General features: G+C 47.4%; 1 protein-coding gene across 1 annotated transcript; it reads right to left on the bottom strand.

The window, feature by feature from the left end:
• On the bottom strand, positions 1 to 23,284 carry ATAD3A (ATPase family AAA domain containing 3A). The gene is made up of 16 exons (XM_087701951.1): positions 23,006 to 23,284; positions 19,630 to 19,706; positions 17,664 to 17,765; positions 17,313 to 17,372; positions 15,993 to 16,062; positions 14,825 to 14,990; positions 14,059 to 14,128; positions 12,661 to 12,816; positions 11,551 to 11,607; positions 10,480 to 10,605; positions 9,678 to 9,802; positions 8,327 to 8,378; positions 6,938 to 7,008; positions 3,548 to 3,715; positions 1,970 to 2,078; positions 1 to 452 (listed from the first exon to the last, which is right to left on the bottom strand). The coding sequence occupies exons 1-16, from the start codon at positions 23,223 to 23,225 to the stop codon at positions 285 to 287; spliced, it is 1,797 nt and encodes a 598-aa protein (XP_087558077.1). The 5' UTR covers positions 23,226 to 23,284; the 3' UTR covers positions 1 to 284.
• Between the last annotated feature and the right edge of the window lie 54 nt (positions 23,285 to 23,338).

Below are 23,338 nucleotides of genomic sequence, written 5' to 3'. Positions count from 1 at the left end.
TTAAGGCTGCTGTCCTTTGGCAAAGGAATTCTCTTTTTTAATGTATTGTTTTGTGTGATACAGACCCATTTGCCCATCATTATTCCAGGAGTCCATTTAAAAAAAAAAAAGAAATCAAGGGAATCAAGGTTCCTGAACTCAGAACCAACACCCCCGGCCTCCTTCAAGACGCCGGACTTTCGATTCTGTCTTCCGCATGATTCCAATGGCGCTAGGCCTTCCCCTCATCTCTGAATCCCACCCAAAGGCCTGGGACATCTCTCCGCTCCCTTTTCCGAGACCCCTCATGCAGTCTTCCCCAGCGTAAGTGGCAGTGGCTGGTTCTTGCCTGCCTCCATGCCTTCTGCTTTCAGCCACTCCATCTTCTGTTGGTGCTGCTGAACCGCATCTGCCACGCGGTTATCAATCATGGCTTCTGTCAGGATACCATCTTCCGAGGCGTAGGCTGCGGCCTAGGGAGGGAAGAAGGCCTGGTTATTCCTAGCTTGAAGTTGAAGGTGGTCCTTGACTTACAACAGATCACTTAGCGACCATGCGACGTTAGAACGGCATTCGAAAAAGTGACGCGTGACCCTTTTTCACACTTATGACCGTTGCAGCATCCCCATGGTCACGTGATTTACAATTTGGACTGACTGTCAGAGCGCACACAGTGTAACGATGTGAGACAATACAGGAGCAAATACGGTAAACAGATGTTTGTATTTAAATCGTGGCTTTATCTACAAAGAATATATACATACACATACTTTAGTCAGACCTCAAACAAATAGCAATCAGCAATTACAGCATGGAAGCATACACGGAGGGGAGATGTGCCCCAACAGGGCCTCTTCTAATTATAGGCTCTTAAAGTGATATCAGCCCAAAAATTTTGCTGACTCAGTCCCAGCATTACATCGTCGTAGCAGCTGGTCAGCTCTTAAATCATTACCCTGACAACTAACTCACATTTATGACAGCTGCAGTGTCCTGTCAAATGCCTCATCTGCGGCTCTTCCTTCCAGGGCATTCTCACATACAGTACCCATTATATCCATGTTGTTTGTTACAAATGCTTTTCCATGGCCACAGAAAACAGCGGAACGCAAATTTAAAGGAGTCATTGACTAGATCTTCCAAGTTAGAGAAATAAGTTCTTCTCTCAGAGCACCACCAGTATTGACACCAGTATTAAGACTGTTCTGACCCAGCTCCCTAAACAGGACAAACAGCCTGACATGAACTCAAAAGGTCCCTTTAAGAGCTCCAGCAGCCCCGGAAAAAAGTTTCTCTCGCAGGCTAACAAGTCCATCCGTCCAGAAGATTCATCTCCGCCCCCTGCCTTTATCCACAGAACTAGGGTGGGGCTTCATTAGCAGTGGCAGCTCTTCCATCCCAAGGACCTGCCCATAGATTTCCACTGCTCTCCTCTCCTCTGCCTTCCGCGCCATCAGGCACTGGATCCAGTTGTTCCTCCTCTTCCTCATCAGCCATCTCCAGACCTGGAGGTTGTTGACTCTCCATCTGAGGGCTGATGGATGGCCCATGCTCTGCCTCTCTCTTTCTCTTTCTCTCTCTCTCTGCCTGCTCCATCCCCTCTTCCCCCGCAGAGTTCTCAGGTTGCCTTGAGGCTGACACTGATTCCCACGCCTCTTCCTCCTCTGATTCAGCTGCTGGAGGCCACACAGACTGAGCAAGGCACCTTTCTAATATGAGAAGCCAAGCCCCTTGGCAACTGTCTGCTGTGCTTTCTGGACAAGATTTTAGATGTGCAGATGTAGAAGCTAGCTGCCAGAATGATAAAGATTTCTGGAGATCAGTATATAAAGAACCCTTTGCAAATTTTCTCCACTGTCAATGAAAATAAACTGGTTTTCAGCAAGACTGCAAGAATCTTGTGGTTCCTTTCCGTTCCACAAAACTCTCGTCGCTAGGCTCAGGATGATGGGGCAGGTGATCCAAACAGGGTCCCTTTTTTGATCCTTACCTGCCAAGCCACCGCAAGCTGTGAGATCTCCCGTCCAGACATGCCTTCCGTCAGCTTGGCAATTTCCGAGCACTTTTTCCCGTAATCAAACTGGGCCAGTTTTAAGCGCCTGGGTGCCAAATAAAAAGCAGATGAATCAGCCACTGTAGGAAAGCTTTGTTCCCTTCTCCCCCCTCATTCGTTTCGTTTTTAATTTTCCACTCGGTGGGAAATCAGAGCCTGCGGGCCGTATGGGGAAGGAGGAGGCAGACGCTTTGGCCTCTTCAGAGCCCTAATTTGGGGTTGCGTTCTCCATGCTTCCTATTTTCTCTGGTGGTTCCTCATTTGGGGTGAAAAATACTCTGCGCTTGCCACCCAACGTCAGATGCAAAGATTCAGGATTTCTTAGGTGGCCTTATAGGGGATCTATTCAAGTCTATTTGGTTAACACTATGCTGGCGCCAGGTAAGAATCAATGGGATTCAGGAGAGGATGGACTTGGGATGCTTGTGGGAACGCAGCGACTCTAAGCTGATGACACGCTTCACTCCGCCACCCCCAGCTTTGCCTGCTCTTCTGCACCCAAGTTTTACAGGTACTCCTTGATTTACAACAGTGACTGAAGTAACAATCATCTTCATTGAATGACCCCATCATCCCTTGTGGGGTGGAATCAGGGCAACTGAATGGAACTAGCAGAGTTTTTACTGGCCCGATGCCTTTCCGCACGCCAATGCGGAGTTTTGTTCAGCAGATAATATTCTCATTGTGCCCCGAGAGAGAAATATCTGCCTCTACCTAGGATCAAACTCACAGGCTCCTGATTGTGAGATAAGAACTCTAGGCCACCGCACCACTCAGTGACTGAAATAACAACGTCACTGAAAAAAGGGACATGATTGTTTTCCCCACTTATGACCGCTGCAACATCCCCGTGATCACATGATCAAAATTTGGATGCGTGGCAACTGATTCATATTTATGATAGTTGCAACGTCCCGGGACTGTATGATCCCCTTTCGTGACCTTCTGCAACTGCAGTGATTCACTTAACAACTGCCACAAGGAAGGTCGTACAATGGGGCAAAACTCACTTGACAACAGATTAGCGAATTTAAGAACGGCCATGATTCACTCCATAAATGTGGCGAGAAAAGTCGTGAAATGGGGCAGGGCTCACTCAACAAAAGAAATTTCGGGCTCAACCGTGGTCACAAGTCGAGGACGTGCTGTATTAGAATCAGAAATGAACTTGAAAAGGACAGAGCCCAATCTGCAATCCCTTCCTGTGGTTCCCATCAGGGGTGAAATGCTCTGATGTCTGCTACCGGTTCGCTTCAGGCGTGCATGCCCACCGTTTGACAGAACCGGCAGTAAAACAATGCTACCTGCTCAGCCGAACTGTTAGCATTTTTTAAAATACAGATTCAGGCAAACCGATAGCATTTTTTAAAATACCGATTCAGGCGAACCAGTAGCATTTTTTTACTACCGGTTTGGGTGAACCGATCCGAACTGGTAGCATTTCACCCCTGGCTCCCATCCCCTGTATCTCTTACGATTAGCAACCAGAGGAAGAACATCAAGTTCTGTACTAACTGCTTGCCCTCGGTGGCTGGCTGGAGGATGTGCTTGTCGAAGTACATTCGGACCAATCTCTCCCGCTCGTCTAAACCTGGCAACTGGAAGTGGACCATCTCATCAATCCGGTCGTTTATGGCCCAATCAAATTGTTCTGGCTGGTTGCTTGCTAAGACCAGCATGAACCTGCAAGGAAGAAGAAGAAGATTGAGAATTGGAGAAGGGCATACCCACAATTCCTGAGCTGGTGGGAAAAAAACATAGAACAAAAACTTAATTGTCACCATGAACGTACACTCATCAGTATACATTAAATTTAAATTTCCTTGCATTCAGCTCTCAAAGGATAACCATGAGACCCACATACACATTAGGCGAGATGGAGCTAGTTCCCACAATTATGTTTTAGCCTCCAGACCCCTAATCATCTTTGTTTCTCTTCTCTGCACTCTTTCTAGGGCAGGGGCTGGCAACCCGTGTGGCTCCGGAGCCGCATGTGGCTCTTTCATCCCTGTGCTGCGGCTCCCTGTCACCAATCAGCTCCACAATTGGTAGGGCTTTCGGTTAGGACAGGCAGAGTAAAAAGGCATGCCGCGCTAGGACGAGACTCTATGGTGGGGGAACAGGACTTCCAGTCAGCTCCAGAATTGAACGGGGGGGCTTCTGGTTAGGACTATTGTGGCTCTTTGAGTATTCGAGGTTGCCGACTCCTGCTCTAGGGTCTCACCAACTTTTCTTTGGTGACCCAAACTGGGCACAGTATTCCAAGTGTGGCCTCACCGTCAAGCAGTACTATCACCTCCCGTGATCTTGGAAACTATCCCTCTCTTGAGGCAGGGGAGGATGGCATCATCGTTCCCTTAATGGCGGGAAGCGGAGGCACATCCCATCCTTTGATTTTATGGCAGTTCTCTCGTGTCTCCATTCCCCAGGCTCTTCTTTGACAATGGTGTTGCTTTTGGATTGTTTTTTTTTTTAAAGGCTGCTGACGACGACGCTTTTGGTTTAATGGTGCATTATGAATCGAAACGGAGTTTTGGATGGCAATCTGTGAGGATTCAGCACTTTTGGGGATAATTGCAATTCAACGTTCAATTCCTGGGGGCCACTTTTAGACTCCCCTCCCGATAATACTTATGGCTCCCGCTGATAATTAAAGGGAACAATTTAACCTGTTGTAGACATTTGCTGTTCCCCGTCCCGCAATACTACCCTGTTTTCCCAAAAATAAGACCTCACCGGATAATAAGCCCAATCGGGCTTTTGAGCGCATGCGCTAAAATAAGCCCTTCCCCGAAAATATTGCAACAGAGCAGCAGCCATGGAGTGACCACACGTGCCACCTCCTGCACCTTAAAAGCAATAAACCTCCTTGAAAATAAGACCAAGTGCTTATTTCGGGGGTCAAAAGGTCTTATTTTCGGGGAAACACGGTAATCAAGATTTTCCTTCACGTTGCTGTTTTCCTCTTAGGAATTCTCCGAGGTTGGCAACTGGCATCCTGGATGGAGGGTGGCTACCAAAAGCATCCTGCTTGTTAGAAATGCAAATCCAAACTCTTAAGAGGAGTTGTATGATTCATGATAATAAAACAAAAATGATGGTGCGTGGACGCACAGGGACAAAGCTGGAGTTTAATATTCTTTAAATATTTTTCTTCTAAAAAGGTCTTGCAGAAGATCTGTTGCAAACTTTGGACCATTTTAACAGCTCAGAAAATATTTTAATTTAATTACAATGATATGCTGCCCGTCTTACTATCTATCCGGTGACTCTGGATTTAGACATAAGCCTCATGAGCCTCAGTGGCGCAGGGATTAAAGTGCAGTACTGCAGGCTACTTCTGCTGACTACCGGCTGCATGCAATTTCGCCATTTGAATCTCACCAGGCTCAAGGTTGACTCAGCCTTCCATCCTGCTGAGGTGGGTAAAATGAGGGCCCAGATTGTTGAGGGCAAGAGGATGACTCTGTAAACTGCTTAGAGAGGGCTGTAAAGCACTGTGAAGCGATATATAAGTCTAAGGGCTATTGCTATTTTTCCTTCTTCCCTTCCCAGTGGTTAGAATGCAGTATTGCAGGCTAACTCTGCCCACTGCCAGGAGTTCGATCCTGACCGGTTCAAGGTTGACTCAGCCTTCCATCCTTTCGAGGTGGGTAAAATAAGGACTGACTCTGTAAACCACTCAGAGAGGGCTGTAAAGCACTGTGAAGTGGTATTTAAGTCTAAGTGCTATTGCTATAGGCAGTCTAATTTGAGCCTCTAGTGGCAAGCCGGATCATCTCTCCTTGAAATCTTTTCCGGGAATAACTAAAGCTGTCCATCTGGAGTTCCAAGCTCCATGATTCCCAGCCAGTGGGATTGATTGAAATCCTGTCAACATTTGGTACTAAAGGAGCAAAGGCAGGGAGGCCATTACAGAAGTTGTAGGGCACTAATCAGTGCGTGGACAAGATGATCTTTTAAGGTCTCTCCCCCCTCTAGGATTCTGGGACACATCTGTGGGTTGTTTAAATCTGGTTCTAAGGCAACTCTCTCTCCCATTCAGAGACAGGGTTATCGCCAATTCTCCCCATCTCTCAGAGAGAGGAGATCAACCCAACAAACCAGAATTAATTCTGGTTCTACAGTAAATTGATCTTCTAGAACAGGGGTATCACGCCGCGTCCCGGGCTTGCCGCAGCTGGGCGGGGAGGAGCACGGGTGACGGGGGATGTCAGGACCGCCATTCTCTGCAACCACGGAGCACCACTGACAGGGAGGGGTGGGACAGCTGCAGCAGCGATGGAGACGAGTCAGCCGTGCGGCGGGGAGGCGTGGCGAGGACGTGGCAGCGGCAGGGATAGTCATGAATCTGGTACGAGGCGTGGCAGCGTGAGCAACAGCTGTTCTGGCCCGGCAACTGGCTAGGCCGGAGCTTTGGTGCATGCCATCTACCGCGAGCGAGGCCAGCGCTGGGAAGAGGCGTGGCTCACCTACTTAAGGACACTGGGAGGCGGAAGCTCCCAGCGCTGACTTCGTGTCACTTTGCTAACGGTCCTGCTTATTGACTGTTTTGCTGCTTCATGACGTCATTGTGTGCCCGAGTCTGGCTGAATAAACCCAGTTTCTTACGTCACAGGTGTGATGTTTTCCTCTGGTGTCTGTCTGGAGCTTAGATGCTCTGAGAAAGGGTCTCCAACCTTGGGAACTTTAAGCCTGGCGGGCTTCAACTCTCAGAATTCCCAGGGTAATTCTGGGAGTGGACGTCCGCCAGGCTTAAAGTTGCCTAGGTTGGAGACTCCTGTTCTAGAAGGCTGGCTGGGGGGATTCTGGGAGTTGACGTCCACACACCTTCACGCTGTCAAGATGGAGAAACACCGCTCCGAAGCACTCTCTGTTACTTTATTGTGTTGGGAACTCTCTTACTTGTTGCTGTGTTGCCCCGTCCTATGAAGGAAAACATTGAGTGTCGCTCGTAGGTCCTCGCTGATTTTTTCCTGCCGGGATAAGCAAAGTTGGGGAACAACAATTAATCCAAATTAAATCCCATCCTTGCTCTTCATTCCCACATGCATCTCTCTCCACTCGTTCTTATGCTGGCTTTCCAAAGTTTTCAAGCCAGTGAGGATATTGGATGATTTAAAAAAAAAACAACAACTGCTGATGCTACCTAGTTTGAGTAATGAAACATCTGCAAAAAACTAACCAAACAAACCACCAATCAAGCTCAGAGACAATCAAGGACTTTTCATTTCAACCCTGAGCTACAAATATTCTCCTTTATTAAGGCTTTGCATATTCAGGTCTTCCAATCTCTCCCATAATCAGTTTTTGCCCTCCTGATCTCCCCATCTCTACTCCATGACTAACCTGCTTAGAAAAACTAACTTGAATCATTTGGAGTGTCTTAGTTACGCTGAGCGGAAGGGTGTGGGTAATTAAGTAGTAAAGTTAAAGGTTCCCCTCGTTAGTCGTTCCTGACTCTAGGGGGCGCTGCTCATCTCTGTTCCAAAGGCAGTGCTGTCCGAAGACGTCTCCGTGGTCATGTGGCCGGCACGACTCAACTCCCAAAGGCGCACGGGATGCTGTTCCCTTCCCACCAAAGGTGTTTCCTATTTTTCTACTTGCATTTTTTAATGTACTTTCGGACTGCTAGGTTGGCAGAAGCTGGGACAAGTCACGGGAGCTCCCTCCGTTATGCGGCGCTAGGGATTTGAACTGCCAATCTTTCTGATCAACAGAATCAGGGGTGCTTTTACAAACTGCAATATATTACTGTGTTTCCCTGAAAATACAACCTGCTCAGAAAGTAAGCCCTAGCTTGATTTTTACACGTGCCCCCAATATAAGCCCCAAACCCAAAATAAGCCCTAATTAAGACCCCGCCCACTCCAGGGTGCACAGGTAATAATTAAGCTAGGGTGGGGATGGGCAGGGGGTAGAGCTGCCCTACTACTTACCTTCGGATAGTTGCAGCCAGGCCTCACACACCTCGGCCCATTTCTTTTGCTGCAGCCGGCAAGGCTTCCCTGAAGGCCTCTGTAGCCGATAAGAGAACTCCAGATTTATCCGGAGCTCTGTTATTGGCTGCAGAGGCCTTCAGGAAAGTCTTGCTGGATGAAGTTCCTGAAGGCCTCTGATAGTGAAGAAGAAGCCGGGGGCGATGCGCGCAAGTGAGGTGGCAAAAAATAATAATAAGAGAGGGTCTTATTTTCGGGAAACATGGGTATTAACTATCAAATCAAAATGAAAAAGCTTTTGACCGGCCCAGTTGTAACCAGGAATGAGCGTGCAGACAAGAGAACGAGTGCTTACCGTTGCTCTTTTACGCAGAAATGCGTCGGCTTCATCCACAAACAGCAAGAGTCTGGAAAGGGAAAAGAGGTATATGCTGAACGTAACTGAAAACCACGGCAAGGAGCTGAAGATTTTGGCTGGATAGGCTTCCTAGGTATAGATAAATTTGGGAGTCTGATTGTGAAATTCAGGCTGAAGCCTTCCTCCCTGAATTTTAGGCCACAAACAAGAGATTGGCTAAGGGCTGGTGAAATCTGGCTCTGCAAACATTGCTATAAAGAAGTTTAGGTTTTATTTAGGTCCTCCCGAAGGACTCCGGGCGGCTTACAATAAAAAGGGAAAGGGGATAAATAAGACAATACAAAAAATAAAATACTACAACATTCACAATTAAAGTGGGGCTGGATACTTCAACAGCCCCAGGCCTGCCGGAACAGCCAGGACTTAGTAGCATTACGGAAGGCTGGGAGGGTAGTAAGGGTCCGGATCTCGGCGGGGAGCTCGTTCCAGAGGGCTGGAGCTGCAACAGAGAAGGCCCTCCCCCGGGGGGTCGCCAGCCGGCATTGGCTGGCAGATGGAATCCGGAGAAGGCCTAGTCTGTGCGATCTAATAGGTCTTTGGGAGGTAATTGGCAGGAGGCAGTCTCTCAGGTACCCAGGTCCGATGCCATCAGGGCTTTAAAAGTAACGACTAGCACCTTGAAGCGTGTCCAGAGACCAATGGGCAGCCAGTGCAGCTCGGGGAGGATAGGTGTAACGTGGGTGTACCTAGGTGCACCCACAATCGCTCGCGCGGCTGCATTCTGGACTAACTGAAGTCTTCGAACGCTCTTCAAGGGCAGCCCCATGTAGAGCGCATTACAGTAATCCAGTCTTGAGGTGACGAGGGCGTGAGTGACTATCCGAAGTTGAATAGGCAGACTTTGAAACACTTCTTTTTAAAAGCAGATGATTTCACTGAGGGCGGCATAAGGACTGTGGTTGACCTTGGGGAGGCGTGGCCAACTGGGTGGGCGTGGCCAGCTTGATGCCACTCCCCAAACTTCTGATATGTTTCCTCTTCGCATTGAGTAGACCAGGCTGAAGCTACGCTGGCCTAATCTTTCCTCTTCGCACTGGGTAGACCAGATGGGCCGGATCTAACCACATTGCGGGCCGGATCCAGCCCATGGGCCTTGAGTTTGACACCCCTGATCTACATTTACGGAACTGAAGCCATATCCGTCAGCTTGTATCCAAAATAGGAGCTTATTAAACTGGATCATGCTTTAGGATTACTTTAGAAAAACAATGGTGTTTGCTACGGAGAGATTTGCTCCCCCCTCGTGAGAACAAACGCTCCTGATTTCCATCTTACATATCCAACTTACCCTCTCCGACTTGTGTTGGCCCAGTCAAAGACCTTGTGCATGGCGGTCACACCTTCGCGCCCCATAGGGGCGACGTCGCCACCTGTCATGATGGCGTAATCCATGCCAGAATGCATGGCTAATTTCTAGAAAGAGAAAAGAGAGGTGAATGAAGAGCTTTGGTACATTCAGAACATCTAGTATGAAAGCCGATTATGAACTTTTGGGGGGTTAAAAGAAACGAACTTAATGATTTATGGTTTTGACGAATACAGATTATAGAAAGAGAACGTGATGTAACTTTGTGAGAGGGGTTAAACTATAATTGTAGTTATAATTGGATGGTGCAGAAATGGACAGACTGACAGTAAAAAGCACAAGGAAGAGAATATTTTTTAACATGGGATTGTATTTTATCAGTGGCTAGATAAGATAAAGGTTCCTTTACATATATGTGCTAACAGTTCCCGGCTCTAGGGGGCGGTGCTCATCTTCGTTTCAAAGCCAAAGAGCCAGCACTGTCCAAAGACACCTCCGTGGTCATGTGGCCGGCATGACTAAACACTGAAGGCGCACGGAACGCTGTTCCCTTCCCACCAAAGATGGTCCCCATTTTTCTACTTGCATTTTTTAACATGCTTTCAAACTGCTAGGTTGGCAGAAGCTGGGACAAGTCCGGGGGCTCCCTCCGTTACGCAGCACTAGGATTCAAACCGTTGAACTGCCGACCTTCTGATCGACAAGTGCCATAGGTTTGCCATCATGGGACTAGAAGATCTTCAGGTTAGGGTTTGACAGAATAATGATAAAACTGGAGCATTACCTTGGCAAAAAGAGTCTTCCCCGTTCCTGGAGGTCCATACATGAGGATATTCCGATAGAGGCTTCTGTTATTCCTTGTGTTCCGGGTCGCAATGGCTATGTCTCGCACCCGTTCCTCCAGTGTTGGCTGCAAAGGACCCAACCCCCCCACAAAAGAAGCATTAAGGCTTGGCAGGTGGAAAGTTCACAGTCAGGCCTTCAAGCCATCTTTTCTTTTGGATCTTTGGCCTGCCAAAACTTTCTATTATTCTACTATGCATTTTCTATGGTGGGAAAATGGGAGAGGGGAATCTTACGGAGTTAGGTTATATGTAGCCATAACAATATTCTTTCTAGAAAGCCAAGGTCATCCTTTGTCTCTGCACCTGGCCAGAACTGGATGGGTGGAAATGCCAGCGTGGCAGTGGGAGATTGGACCATGGGATGGACTTGTGGGTGTTGGGACCAGGATCTTGAACTTTCAATCAGGAAGTGCATTCCTGATTATGGCAGGATTGAAATAGGGGAATTAGTTAGGAAGGGTAAAATCTGCCAGAATCTTGTACTGGAGCCTACACAAAGCTTTTGGTTTCCTCTGGGGAGATGTGAGGTATGTGTGTCAGAATCTAGTTGCTACTCAAGGAGAGGCTTTCTATATGACCAAGGGAGCATATGTGTGCGCGAGTGAGATACAAACGGTGCACATATGTGCCTTTCCCCACCTGGCTATTACTTACTCATTTTGATGTTTGGTCCTTGGGAAAAGTATAACAAAGGAAACTTCTGGGCAAACCTAGAAGCTTTCAGATTTGGGTTTTCCCAGATGTGCCAACATGGCTCTCTTAATCAATTGGAACTTTGAGGAATCTTTTGCCTTGGACTCTGATTTACTTTTGGATGCTATTTGGAACCCTGACATTCAGTCTGGATTTCTGGATCTTACGCCTGGTTTTCCAACCAGCCGACCAAATGTGAGCAAGGAAGGACCTTTCTACTATAGGTAGTCCTCTACCTACAATCCTTCGTTAAGTGACTGTTTGACGTTACGATGGAATCTGAAACAAGTGAAATACCACCTCTGGTTAATACTCACATTGAGGACGACCCCTTCGAGAGCGTCTTGGGCCTTGCTGGCCAGTCGCTTCCCAACCTAGAAAGCCAAGGAGACAGGAGAAGTTATCCTCTGTAAGGAATGGCTAGGGAGAAGGTGGGTGATCATCCATTAAGGGGCAACACATGACGACTGACGAGCGAGAAAGAGACCCTGAAGAATCCCACCTTGGTTATTGTCTGACGGGCTGTCAAAAAATCCTAGCAGGCCACCGTCAGTCTCTCAACTTGGAAAGCAAAGACACACAAGCTAATGCTATTTTCATTATAGGTTTACAGTAGCCAATTCTTGCAAGTCTGAATGTGCTTCTCTGCTCTTCCTTCCTGAGACGCTTCCTCGGGTTACAGTTCTGGGCAGGACAACGGTTTCTTTTATCTGACCACTCTTCATTATTGCAGCTTATTGTGGCCCGCCAGCAGCCAGCAGCAGATTCGGAGAGTGAGGAGGTTGGGGAGGAAGATGGGCCAGTCCTGGAGTCTGGGGAAGGCTCTGAGGAGGGCTCTGTGTTGGAGGCAGAGAGGGGGATAGAGCCATATGCCAGTATTCAGCTGCCTTCAGAGTCGGACATCAGTGAGGCAGACGAACAGCTGAAGCCTGTTCCCAGTATGCACATGCGCAAAGCTGCCAGAGGAAGGGAACGGCTAAAGAACAGGGGTCGACTTGGAAGTAAGGCCACAGGTGGATGATGAATGACCCCTCCCAGAGGAAATAAAAGGGGAGTGGAGTTTGCAGGAGACCATTAGTTCGCTTCATGGGTTCGTGACCCTCCGAGACTCCATCCAAGTTCTGCAGATATCGGCCTGGCAGCTCTCCAAGTCAGATAAGATTTGTGACTGTAAATCCTCCTTTGAAAAATTTTGATGGATGTGAATGAGCAGAATTCACAGTCAATTTTTGTCGGGATAAGGAATTTGCTTCAGGCTCTCGGGAAGCCTCGGTCAGAACACAGCTCTTCTTCTTCCTGTTCCTCAAGGTTATTCCTTCTACCCATTACAAAGGCTTTTAAGAGTCCGTTCTCATACCCAATAATAGTGGCATTTCCGAAAGGCAGTGTGTTTCCTAACTTGCCTATCTCAAAGGCAGAAAAATTACCTGGATGGGATGCTTGAGTGCTTCAAGGACGGTGATACGAGAGGTTTCCCGCACCAACGAGGGCTTGCCCAGGCGAGCTTCGATATACCGCCCAGCCACAGCAGTGGCGTTCTTGGCACTGTAGATGCCCACGGCCAGCAGAGTCAATCCCGCCACCTGCCACAAATCAGAAAAGCAATGCTTTCAGATCTTTTTTTCAACCACACACAATTCTAACAATGTAAGGGTTTTTTTTAAGGAACAAACTCAGTGTTGTGGCCCGACAGTGGCCAGCCAAGCTGGCAGCGGAGTCAGACAGTGAGGAGGTTGGGGAGGAAGATGGGCCAGTCCTGGAGTCTGGGGAAGGCTCTGATGAGGGCTCTGTGTCGGAGGCAGAGGGGGGGCCAGGGCCGTATGCCTGTTATCAGCTGCCTTCGGAGTCAGACGTCAGTGAGGCAGAAGAACAGCTGAAGCCTGTTCCCAGTGTGCGCATGCGCAGAGTTGCCAGACAAAGGGAACGGCTAAAGAACAAGGGTCGACTTGGGAGTAAGGCCACAGGTGGACAGTGAATGGCCCCTCCCAGAGGAAATAAAAGAGGAGCAAAAGGGGAGTGGAGTTTGCAGGAGGCAATTAGTTCATTCCTGCATTCTTGCCAAGTGTTGTGGTGTCTGAAAGATATCAGCCTGGCCACTCTCCAAACCTGATAAAGGTTGGTAAGTGTGAACTATCTTGAAAGACGGTGGGTGTCAGGCCTGCAGTTACATCCCTTTTATGATCTTTGGCCTGCCACACTTTCTCTTATTTCGCTTATGCTGTTTCATTAGTGTAGTAGTTGGGAGGGGGGAATAGAAAGGAGTAGAATTGTGGAATGTGTTGTTGCCATTCTTTTCTAGAAGCCCAAGGTCATCTTTTGTCTCCGCACCTGACCGAAAGTAGCTGGGTGGAGATGCCAGCGTGGAAGAAGAAGATTGGACCATTTGATTGATTTGTGGGTGTGCGGACAAGATCATGAACTTTCAACTGGGTGGGACTTCGATGTAACTTCCAGAATTGGGATTTTTCACAGATGTGCTAAGATGTCTGATTTATTAAATTGGAACTTTAAGGATCATTTTGCCTTGGACTCTGATTTAATTCTACATGATACTTGGAACGCTGACAGTGAGAGAGGAAAGACTTTGCTGGAGAGGAATTCACTGTCAATTAAATAAAAGGGGCTTATCGGGACAAGGATTTGGCCTCCTGCTGCTGGAGAAGCCTAGGTCAGAATGGTTTCCCTCTGGTGGCATTGCCCAGGCTGTGTTAGAAGATTTATTGATCAGCCTCATGATTCGCCTTAAGCTCTGGCAGAAAGTTAACTCTTGCATTGGTCTCTAATGGTGAGTTGGTTGTGGTCTCTAAATTTGATATGTGACTTACTGTGGCTGTTACTTTATCCCAGTCAGTAACAAAGGCACGGAAACCTTCTCCAAAAAGCGTCCCAGCTGTCCTAAAGAGGAAAAGAGCAAACGTTTTAAAAAGTGGCATGTCCAGATAATATATGCGGAAGATATTTTTATTTAAATCTGACTAAACTTAAGTGCCATACATTTTGCCATCGCTGCCTAGCTGTTCTGACCTCGGCTTCTCCAAACCACGAAGCAACTCCTTGTCCTGACAAAAAAACACCTTTTATTAAGTTACTGTGAATTCAGCTCATTTACATTCAGCAAAGCCTTTCGAGGGAGGATTTACAGTCACAGACCTTATCTGTTTTGGAGAGCTGCCAGGCTGATCTCTGCAAAACTTGGCAAGGAGTCTCAGTCACAAACCAATTAAGCGAACTAATGGTCTCCTGCAAACTCCACTCCCTTTTCGCTCCTCTTGTATTTCCTCTGGGAGGGGCCATTCATCACCCACCCGTGGCCTTACTCCCAAGTCGACCCCTGTTCTTTAGCTGCTCTCTGTCTGGAAACTCTGCACATGCGCATACTGGGAACAGGCTCCAGCTGTTCTTCTGCCTCACTGATGTCTGATTCTGAAGGCAGCTGATAACTGTCAGACGGCCTTGGCCCCCTCTCTGCCTCCGACACAGAGCCCTCATCAGAGCCTTCCCCGGATTCCACGACTGGCCGAGGTTCCTCCCCAAACTCTCACTGTCTGAATCTGCTGCCTGCTCAACTGGTGGGCCACGACACAAACGTACTTGAGGGAATCCAACACAGTCTGACGGTGCTCGGCGGCTTTTAGCCGAATTTGTTCCCGGATGAGATCCGCGTTCTCCCGTTCCGCCCTGGCGCGAGCCTGGGCTTCCGCCTCAATCCGCAGCATCTCGTTCTTGTGTCGCAGTTCCATCTCGCGCTCCACCGTTGCTACGAAGAAAACCGAGAGCTTGAATCCATTGGGGGGGGAGTGCCGGGGGGGGGATTTCGCAATGGCCTTCAGATTTCAACCAGCCACTGGCAAAGGATTGTGGGATGCTCCTGGGGAAGATGGGGGTTGTAGTTCAACCTCCTTTCCCAAAGATCACTTATGCAGAGTGTTGTTCTTTGATGCTGGTGGAGGAATGAGAGATTTGATCCTCCCACCCAGAATGAAAAGCTACAGAAAGGAAGTTTCTCATGGCTCTGCACGCTGGCTGGGGAATTCTGGGAGTTGAAGTTCACACCTCATAAAGACACCAAGGCTAAAAAAACGCTGATGTAGCAGATATAGAGAGGAGGAAACATCTATTTTTCTCCCTTTCTCAAAAATCCACCCACCATCCCCTTATTTCCTGGTTACTTTCTTGTAACTTTTCCTGTTCTTTGGGGAGTCTACCTTCCTCCCTTTAATACCCCGTTTCCCCGAAAACAAGCCCTCCCCGGATAATAAGCCCAATTGGGCTTTTAAGCGTATGCGCCAAAATAAGCCCTCCCTGAAAATATTTAAACGCATGCGCAGCCGGTCCCCGCCATTTCCTGGGTGGGGGAACATGCCCCCCCATGCACCTGCCATCCACATAGATCGGCCTCGCGGGGGCCGCTTCTGCAAACCCCAGCTATTCTGCCTTCTCTTAGTGGCGGCTGCAAAAAAAGCGGGAGGCCCAGTGCCACTAGGGCTGGCAAAAGTGCGCCAGAAACAGAGACAGAACTTCTGGCCCTTTCTGGATCAGCTGATTTGCAGGCTGAGGTTAAGGGGCTTCAAAAATAATAAAACCTCCCTGAAAATAAGGCCAAATGCTTTTGGGGGGGGGGTCAAAAGAAAATAAGACCCTGTCTTATTTTCTGGGAAACACGGTATTTTCTCCAGTCTCCTTAGCTTTTGCATCTTGACTCTAAAGGCCTGTGGGTGGGCCCGAAGCCTTGCTATTCCCCTTTGCCCTCTTTCCCTACCTCTCCTCATGGCTTCCTGCTTCTGGACCGATTCTTCTTGCTTCCTCAAATTCTCTTCATTCAGGAGTTGCTGGGGGAGAAGAACAGAATTCAGTCTGCGAACGACTGGGAAGTCGCTGGGCTTAAAAGAACTTGATTTTCTATTCCCCTTAAAAACAGCAGTAATGTGTGTGTGTGTGTGTGTGTGTGTGTGTGTATATGTATGTATGTATATATATTTAATGTTCATCTACTGGGTATATTTCCCCCCCCCCCACATACACACCATGTTTACACTGCAGTCCATCATCTCCCTTTGCTCCAAAGGGTTTTTTTTAAGGTTTTTTTTTCTCCTTCAGAGTCATTCACAAATACACATTCTTATAATTGCTATTAACATTTATCTGTTCATCATTAATCTCTATCGTTATTTTCTTAAAATATATATAGAATACAGTTTGGATCACTTTCTTGCCACCCCGTGTCTCCATCTTATTTTGCAACAACCTTGTTCCTTCCATCTCACCAACCTCCGTTCTCTGCCTTCTTCTTTCCTCCTCTCCTTCCTCCCTTCTTCTTCCCCTCTTTCTACTCCTCCTCCTCCTTCTTCCCCTCTCTCCTACTCTTAATTCCCCTCCCTTACTTCCTCTGCTTTACCCTTTCTTCCTTTCCCTCCTCATCCTCCCTTTCTTCTTCCCTTCTTTTCCCCCACTCCTCTCTTCTCCTTCTTCCCCTCTCTCCTACTTCTCCTCCCTTACTTCCTCTGCTTCTACCCTTTCTTCCTTTACCTCCTCATCCTCTCTTTCTTCTTCCCCTTCCCCCCACTCCTCTCTTCTCCTCCTCCTTACCCTCTCTCCTACTTTTAATTCCCCTCCCTTACTTCCTCTGTTTTACCCTTTCTTCCTTTCCCCTCATCCTCCCTCCTTTCTTCTTCCCTTCTTTCCCCCCACTCCTCCTCCTTCTTCCCCCCTCTTCTCCTTCTTCCCCTCCCTTACTTCCTCTGCTTTTACCCTTTCTTCCTTTCCCTCCTCGTCCTTCTTCCTTTCCGTTGTTGCCCTTGCTTATTTACTTTCTCTGATGGGTTCTCGGGGCGGCATTTCAGCAATCCCGACTTTATAATTGTCATACAAAATAATTTTCTCTGTTCCATTTTATTTCTAATAATAATTCCACTTGCTCACAAAGGCTTTTTAACTAACCCAGGTGAAGGATCTGTGTGAGCAGCATTTCTATTTATTAAGTCTTTTTTTTAACCACTCCACAGATGTACCAGGCTGTAGATATTTCCCCTTCTGGGATCTCAACATTCCCCCCCCCCCCAATTTAAGAAATAGGACCAACCTGTTGTCGTAACTGGTCCTCGTAACGTTGCCGAGCTAATTTGTCCTGGTACTGGGCTCTCTTTAAGATAAAAACAGACATAGGGGAAATTGAGTGACATTTAAGAGGAAAGAGGGACAGAGGTCTTGAAAATTAAAACTCTTAAGACACAGAAGACTGTAACTTCGCTCAAGCTGAATTTAATATTGAAACAATCTATTTTCCTGACAGAGGTAGTCCTCAACGTACGAGAATTGAGCCAAAAATTAAATTATTGCTTTGTCCCCTTTTACGATGTTTCTGTGCCACATTTGCTAAGCGGGACAGTGCAGTAGTTAAGTTAGGAACACGGTTGTTAAGATAGCATTTTACCGCTTGCTGTTGCCTTGTCTCTTCATTAAGGGTTTTCCTCCTCTCGTCCCCTTGTATCCGGACTTGTTCATTCTTCAGTTGTTCTACGGCAGCTTCGTATTCCTAAAGACAAGGAGAAAAATTGGGAAGAATTACAGAACCGATCTGCAGGAAGAAAAAGCTGCCTCACTCTAATCTAAAAGCAGGGACTTGGATCATGGTGATCTTAGAAGCGCCTTAGGGAAAATCTGGCACTTTTGATCTACTGAAAGCAGTGGTGGGCTTCAAAAATTTTTCGAACTTACTCTGTGGGTGTGGCCTCCTTTGTGGGAGTGGCTTGCTGGCCATGTGACCTGGTGGGAGTGGCTTGCCGGCCATGTGTTTTCTTTCTTTCTCTTTCTCTCTCTTTCCTTCCTTTTGTCTCTCTGTCCCTTTTTTCTTTTTTTCTTTCATCTCTCTCTCACTTTTTTTTCTTTTTTTATTTATTTATTTCTTCCTTTCTTTTTCTCTCTATGTGAGTCTGTCTCTCTGTTTGTCTCTGTGTGTGTGTGTCAGTGTTTCAAAAAATTTTGGAACCTCTTCTGTAGGTGTCCACTGGTGGAACCTCTTCTAACCGGTTCGGTAGATTTGACGAAGCGGTTCTACCGAACTGGTGCGAACTGGCAGGAACCCACCTGTGACTGAAAGCCAAGTTGCAACATCAAGGTGAAAATCTTCACAAATAACAGAAAAAGAGAGTTGGAAGGGACCTTGGAGGTCTCTAGTCCAACCCCCTGGCTTAAGCAGGAAACCCAGCACCACTTCTGATAAATTTCTGTCCAATCTCTTCCTAAAAGTCCCCGTGGACCACCCACAACTTCTGAAATCAAGCTGATTAATTGTTCTCACTGTTAGGAAATTTCTCCTTAGTCCTAGCTGCTTCTCTCCTAGTTTCCACCCATTGCTTCTTGTCCTGTCTTCAGATGCTTCGGAGAACAGTGTGATTCCCTCTTCTTTGGGGCAGCCCCTCAAATATTGGACAACTGCTATCCTGTCTCCTTTAGTCCTTCTTTTCACTAGACTAGCCATACCCAATTCCTGCAATCGTTCTTCATATGTTTTAACTTCCTGGCCCCTAATCATCATTGCTGCTCTTCTCTGCACCCTTTCTAGATCAGTGATCACCAACTGGTGGTCCGCAAGAAAATGTTGATGGTCCTCAGAAAAAATTATTTGCATATTTTATATTGCACTCAATCAGGGGTCCTCAAACTACAGCGCCTGGGCCAGATATGTGCAATGAACGCTTGTGTTGCTGCAGAGAGTCTCCCACTTTGGGGTCTTTTTGTGGAGGTCGGAGGGGGGCAGAAATTCTGACTTGGGGTCTGCTTCAGCCTCCTGGTGGGGGGCTTTGGGAGAAGGCTAGAGGGAAGCGCCGCTGGTGGCGAAGAGCCGGAGGGCCTCGTTCCAGTGGGGCTGCATCCTGGCCTGGAACTGGCTGACCATCTCAGCCTGCTGAGCCTCCAGGCACTGGTAACCTAGCCTTCCGCTCCTGCAGGTCTTCCCTCTGCTTGGAAAGCCTATGCTCCTAGTCCTCAGTGAGGCGTTTCTGCTGAGCCTCCTTCTCGGCCAGATCCAACTTGAACTGAGCTGTTTTGCCAACTCTTTCTCCTGGTGGCTGCTTACCTCCAGCAACTGCTTCCTGTTGGGGGACTAAGGAGCCCAGGAGGGCAGGCTAGGAGTGTCTGACAGGGGAGGGGTGAGTCAAGTTGGCCACGCCCACCCAATCACATGACCACCTAGCCACGCCCACCCATTCATTAGGCAGATCATTAGTGGTCGGTGGGATTTAAAATTATGAATTTAGTGGTCCCTGAGGTCCGAAAGGTTGGCGACCCCTGTTCTAGAGTCTCAACATCAAATATGAGGAATGATCAAGCAAGGTGGACCGGGGAGGGCGGGGGACAACTGATTAACAGCACAGCCTGAATTTCTATGTTTTGCTCACCTTTAATTTAGACTGCTGCTCCAGCTGTAGTGTCTGTTCCTGTAGCTGAGCTAAACCTAGGGCCTCCTTGGCATGTCCTGAAAAGAAAATATCACCCCATCAGTTGTTTTCCATCATATAACAATAATAATAACAATAATAATAATAATAACAACAACAACAATAATATATAATAATAATGAAAAAGTCACCGAAAATCAGATGGTCAAGATCTTGTGGGATTTCCGTATACAAATGGACAAAATACTGGCACATAATACACCAGACATCACACTGGTTGAGAAAAATAAGGTCACAATCATAGACATCGCAATACCAGGTGATAGCAGGGTCGCCGAGAAGGAACATGAAAAAATCGCAAGATACCAGGACTTTAAAATCGAAATTCAACGACTATGGAACAAACCAGCAGTGATAATTCCAGTGGTAATTGGCACACTGGGTGCTATTCCAAAAGCACTGGAATCACATTTAAAACAGTTAAAAATTGACAAAATCACCATCAGTCAAATGCAAAAAGCCGCACTGCTTGGATCTGCACGCATATTACGAAAATACGTTACGACGTCCTAGGCCCCTTGGTGGGGCCCGACTAGTAACCAATGCCAAATCCAGCGAAACAACTAGCCGCTGTGATACAATTGTATAATAATAATAATAATAAATTCCTCTCCATCTAATAGTGATTTTGCCCATGATAATTCATTGCAATTCTGGTTGCCTAATGGTTAAACTATATGCAGATAAGACTTGCTGGAAATAACACAATGTTGTCCGAACCAGAGATTCTGGCTTGTGCATTGCCAGAAGGAAGAGAAATGATAAAAGTCTAGTTTTCACTCAAAAGGATGCTCTTCCCTGGTTTAAATTTCAGCCACTCCTAAAAATAGGTAAAGGTTCCTCTTGCACATATGTGCTAGTCGTTTCTGACTCTAGGGGGTGGTGCTCATCTCCATTTCAAAGTCGAAGAGCCAGCGCTGTCCGAAGATGTCTCCGTGGCCATGTGGCCGGCATGACTCAACGCCCAAAGGTGCACGGAACGCTGTTCCCTTCCCACCAAAGGTGGTTCCTATTTTTCTAGTTGCATTTTTTATGTGCTTTCGAACTGCTAGGTTGGCAGAAGCCGGGACAAGTCATGGGAGCTCAATCCGTTACACGGCGCTAGGGATTCAAACTTCCAAACTGCTGACCCTTCTGATCGACAAGCTCAGCGTCTTAGCCTCTGAGTTAAAAACTCTTTTTGCTCAGCCCCTCCTGACTTTGCTTTCAGGGGCAAAAGACACAATAGAAACTTCTGAAGAAAATCACATGGGAACTAGAAGGTCAAAGGGCATTGTCGCTGGTATTCTCAAGTTCCTTGGGTGGCTGGAAAAGCTGTTTGAGACAAGGAGTGTCTGTGTGCAAATTCGGCATTGTGGAATCTGTTTCTCGTCCAGCATCGAGATAGAATAGATTCTTTATTGGCCAAGTGTGATTGGACACACAAGGAACTTGTCTTCTGCGCATAAGCTCTCATTATACATAAAGCTATAAACGATAAATCATAATCAGTCACCAAAATATACATTCATCACAAATCATGAGATACAACACTTAGTGATAGAATCAACCTAAATTGTACTAGGAAACTAAATAAAACAATATAAATCGTAAATATACAAGCAACAAAGTCATGAGTAGAAAAGGAGATAGGTAATAGGAAAGATGAGAAGAATACTATTCATAAAGTCTTACTAAATACAATACAATACAATAGCAGAGTTGGAAGGGACCTTGGAGGTCTTCTAGTCCAACCCCCTGCTTAGGCAGGAAGCCCTATACCATTTCAGACAAATGGCTATCCAACATCTTCTTAAAGACTTCCAGTGTTGGGGCATTCACAACTTCTGGAGGCAACTTCTGTTCCACTGATTAATTGTTCTAACTGTCAGGAAATTTCTCCTCAGTTCTAAGTTGCTTCTCTCCTTGATTAGTTTCCACCCATTGCTTCTTGTTCTGCTCTCAGGTGCCTTGGAGAATAGTTTGACTCCCTCTTCTTTGGGGCAGCCCCTGAGATATTGGAAGACTGCTGTCATGTCTCCCCTAGTCCTTCTTTTCATTCAACTAGACATACCCAGTTCCTGCAACCATTCTTCATATGTTTTAGTCTGCAGCCCCCTCATCTTCTTGTTGCTCTTCTCTGCACTCTTTCTAGAGTCTCCACATCTTTTCTACATCATGGAGACCAAAACTGGATGCAAATATTCCAAGTGTGGCCTTCCCAAGGCCTTATAAAGTGGTATCAACACTTCACGTGATCTTGATTCTCTCCCTCTGTTGATGCAGCCTAGAACTGTGTTGGCTTTTTTGGCAGCTGCTGCACACGGCTGGCTCCTATTTGAACGGTTGTCCACTAGGACTCCAAGATCCCTCCCACAGTTAATATTGTTACCTGTGCATTTTGTTTTTCTTGCCTAAATGTAGAACCCGACTCTTTTCACCCTTGAATTTCATTTTGTGAAATGAATAGTTTGATAGTGATGTGGGAATTAGATGACTTCACAAGCACCACTGTCACTCCCCAGGAGCAGATCATGGGAAACGATCCCAGCCAAGAGCTTCTGTACAAGTAGTCCTCGACTTACAACAGTTCATTTAGCAACTGTTCAAAGTGCAAAGACTCAGGACCGGTTTTCACACTCACAATTGTTGCACCATCCCCCATGGTCATGTGATCAGACGCTCTGCAACTGACATCTATTTATGAGCTCTGCAGTGTCCCAGGGTCATGTGATAAGGGGAGTGCATAAGTGCACCAACGTGCCTACTGTCCCTATCCTAATGTGTCCATTTCATGTATTCCAAATCATGTTTATACTTATATCTGTTATTTAATACAAGCTTGATGAAATAAAATAAATACGTAAATAAATGTGATCCCCCCCCCCTTTTTTAACCTTCTGACTAGCCAAGTCAAGGGGGGAAGGCAGATTCACTTAACCACCCTGAGACTAACTTAAACAACCGTAGTGATTCGCTTAACAAAGAGGGGCAAGAAAGGTCGTAAAGCATGGCAAAGCTCAACTAAGAAATGTCTCACTTATCAACACATAAATTGTGGGCTCAATTGTGGTCGTAAGTCGAGGACTACCAGTATTCGCCATTCACGACCAGCCACGGGGATCCAGTGGGATTTTTTTTCTCGTGGCAGATTCCTGCCAGAGCTTTGTCGTCGCAGTGAAGCTAGATCCACTAAGATCCAGCAGGGATCCAGCGAAAGGATCCCTGTTAATCGGGCAAGGGAGCCAGCGAGATTTCTCCCAGCGGGGGATCCAGGGAAGGGATCCACCAGAGGGGATCCACCCCACCATCCACCCGCCCCGCCCCCCCCACTCACGGGAAGCGTCGAGCTCTCGGGCGGCTTTGGCAGCGCGTTCCAGGCCAGTGGGATCGAAGTTGCTCCATTTGTCCTTGGGGCGGCTCCCCTCGCCTGTCCCTTCTTTCGATCCCCCGCCGGGCGGAGGAGGCAGCGGGGGTAGCCCGGCTCCAGGACCCGCGTCTCCGCCGCCGCCACTGCCCCCGCCGCCGCCTCGGTTCAGCCCGAAGAGCCACGACATGATGATCCCCACAACCGGCAAAGAAGCGAATCCCTCTCCAGCACACACGTGGATTCCGCGCCGACGGCTCTGCGCAGGCGTCGCCCCGCCTCTTCCGTTCTCGGCCGCTGCTC

The sequence above is a fragment of the Thamnophis sirtalis genome, unplaced genomic scaffold (genome assembly GCF_051295495.1).
Source record: "Thamnophis sirtalis isolate CommonGarterSnake01/CBP01778 unplaced genomic scaffold, rThaSir2_p1.2 scaffold_15, whole genome shotgun sequence".
Lineage (NCBI taxonomy): Eukaryota > Metazoa > Chordata > Lepidosauria > Squamata > Natricidae > Thamnophis > Thamnophis sirtalis.
Note: the sequence above shows the minus strand (reverse complement) of the source record. Positions and strands in the feature narration are given on the sequence as shown.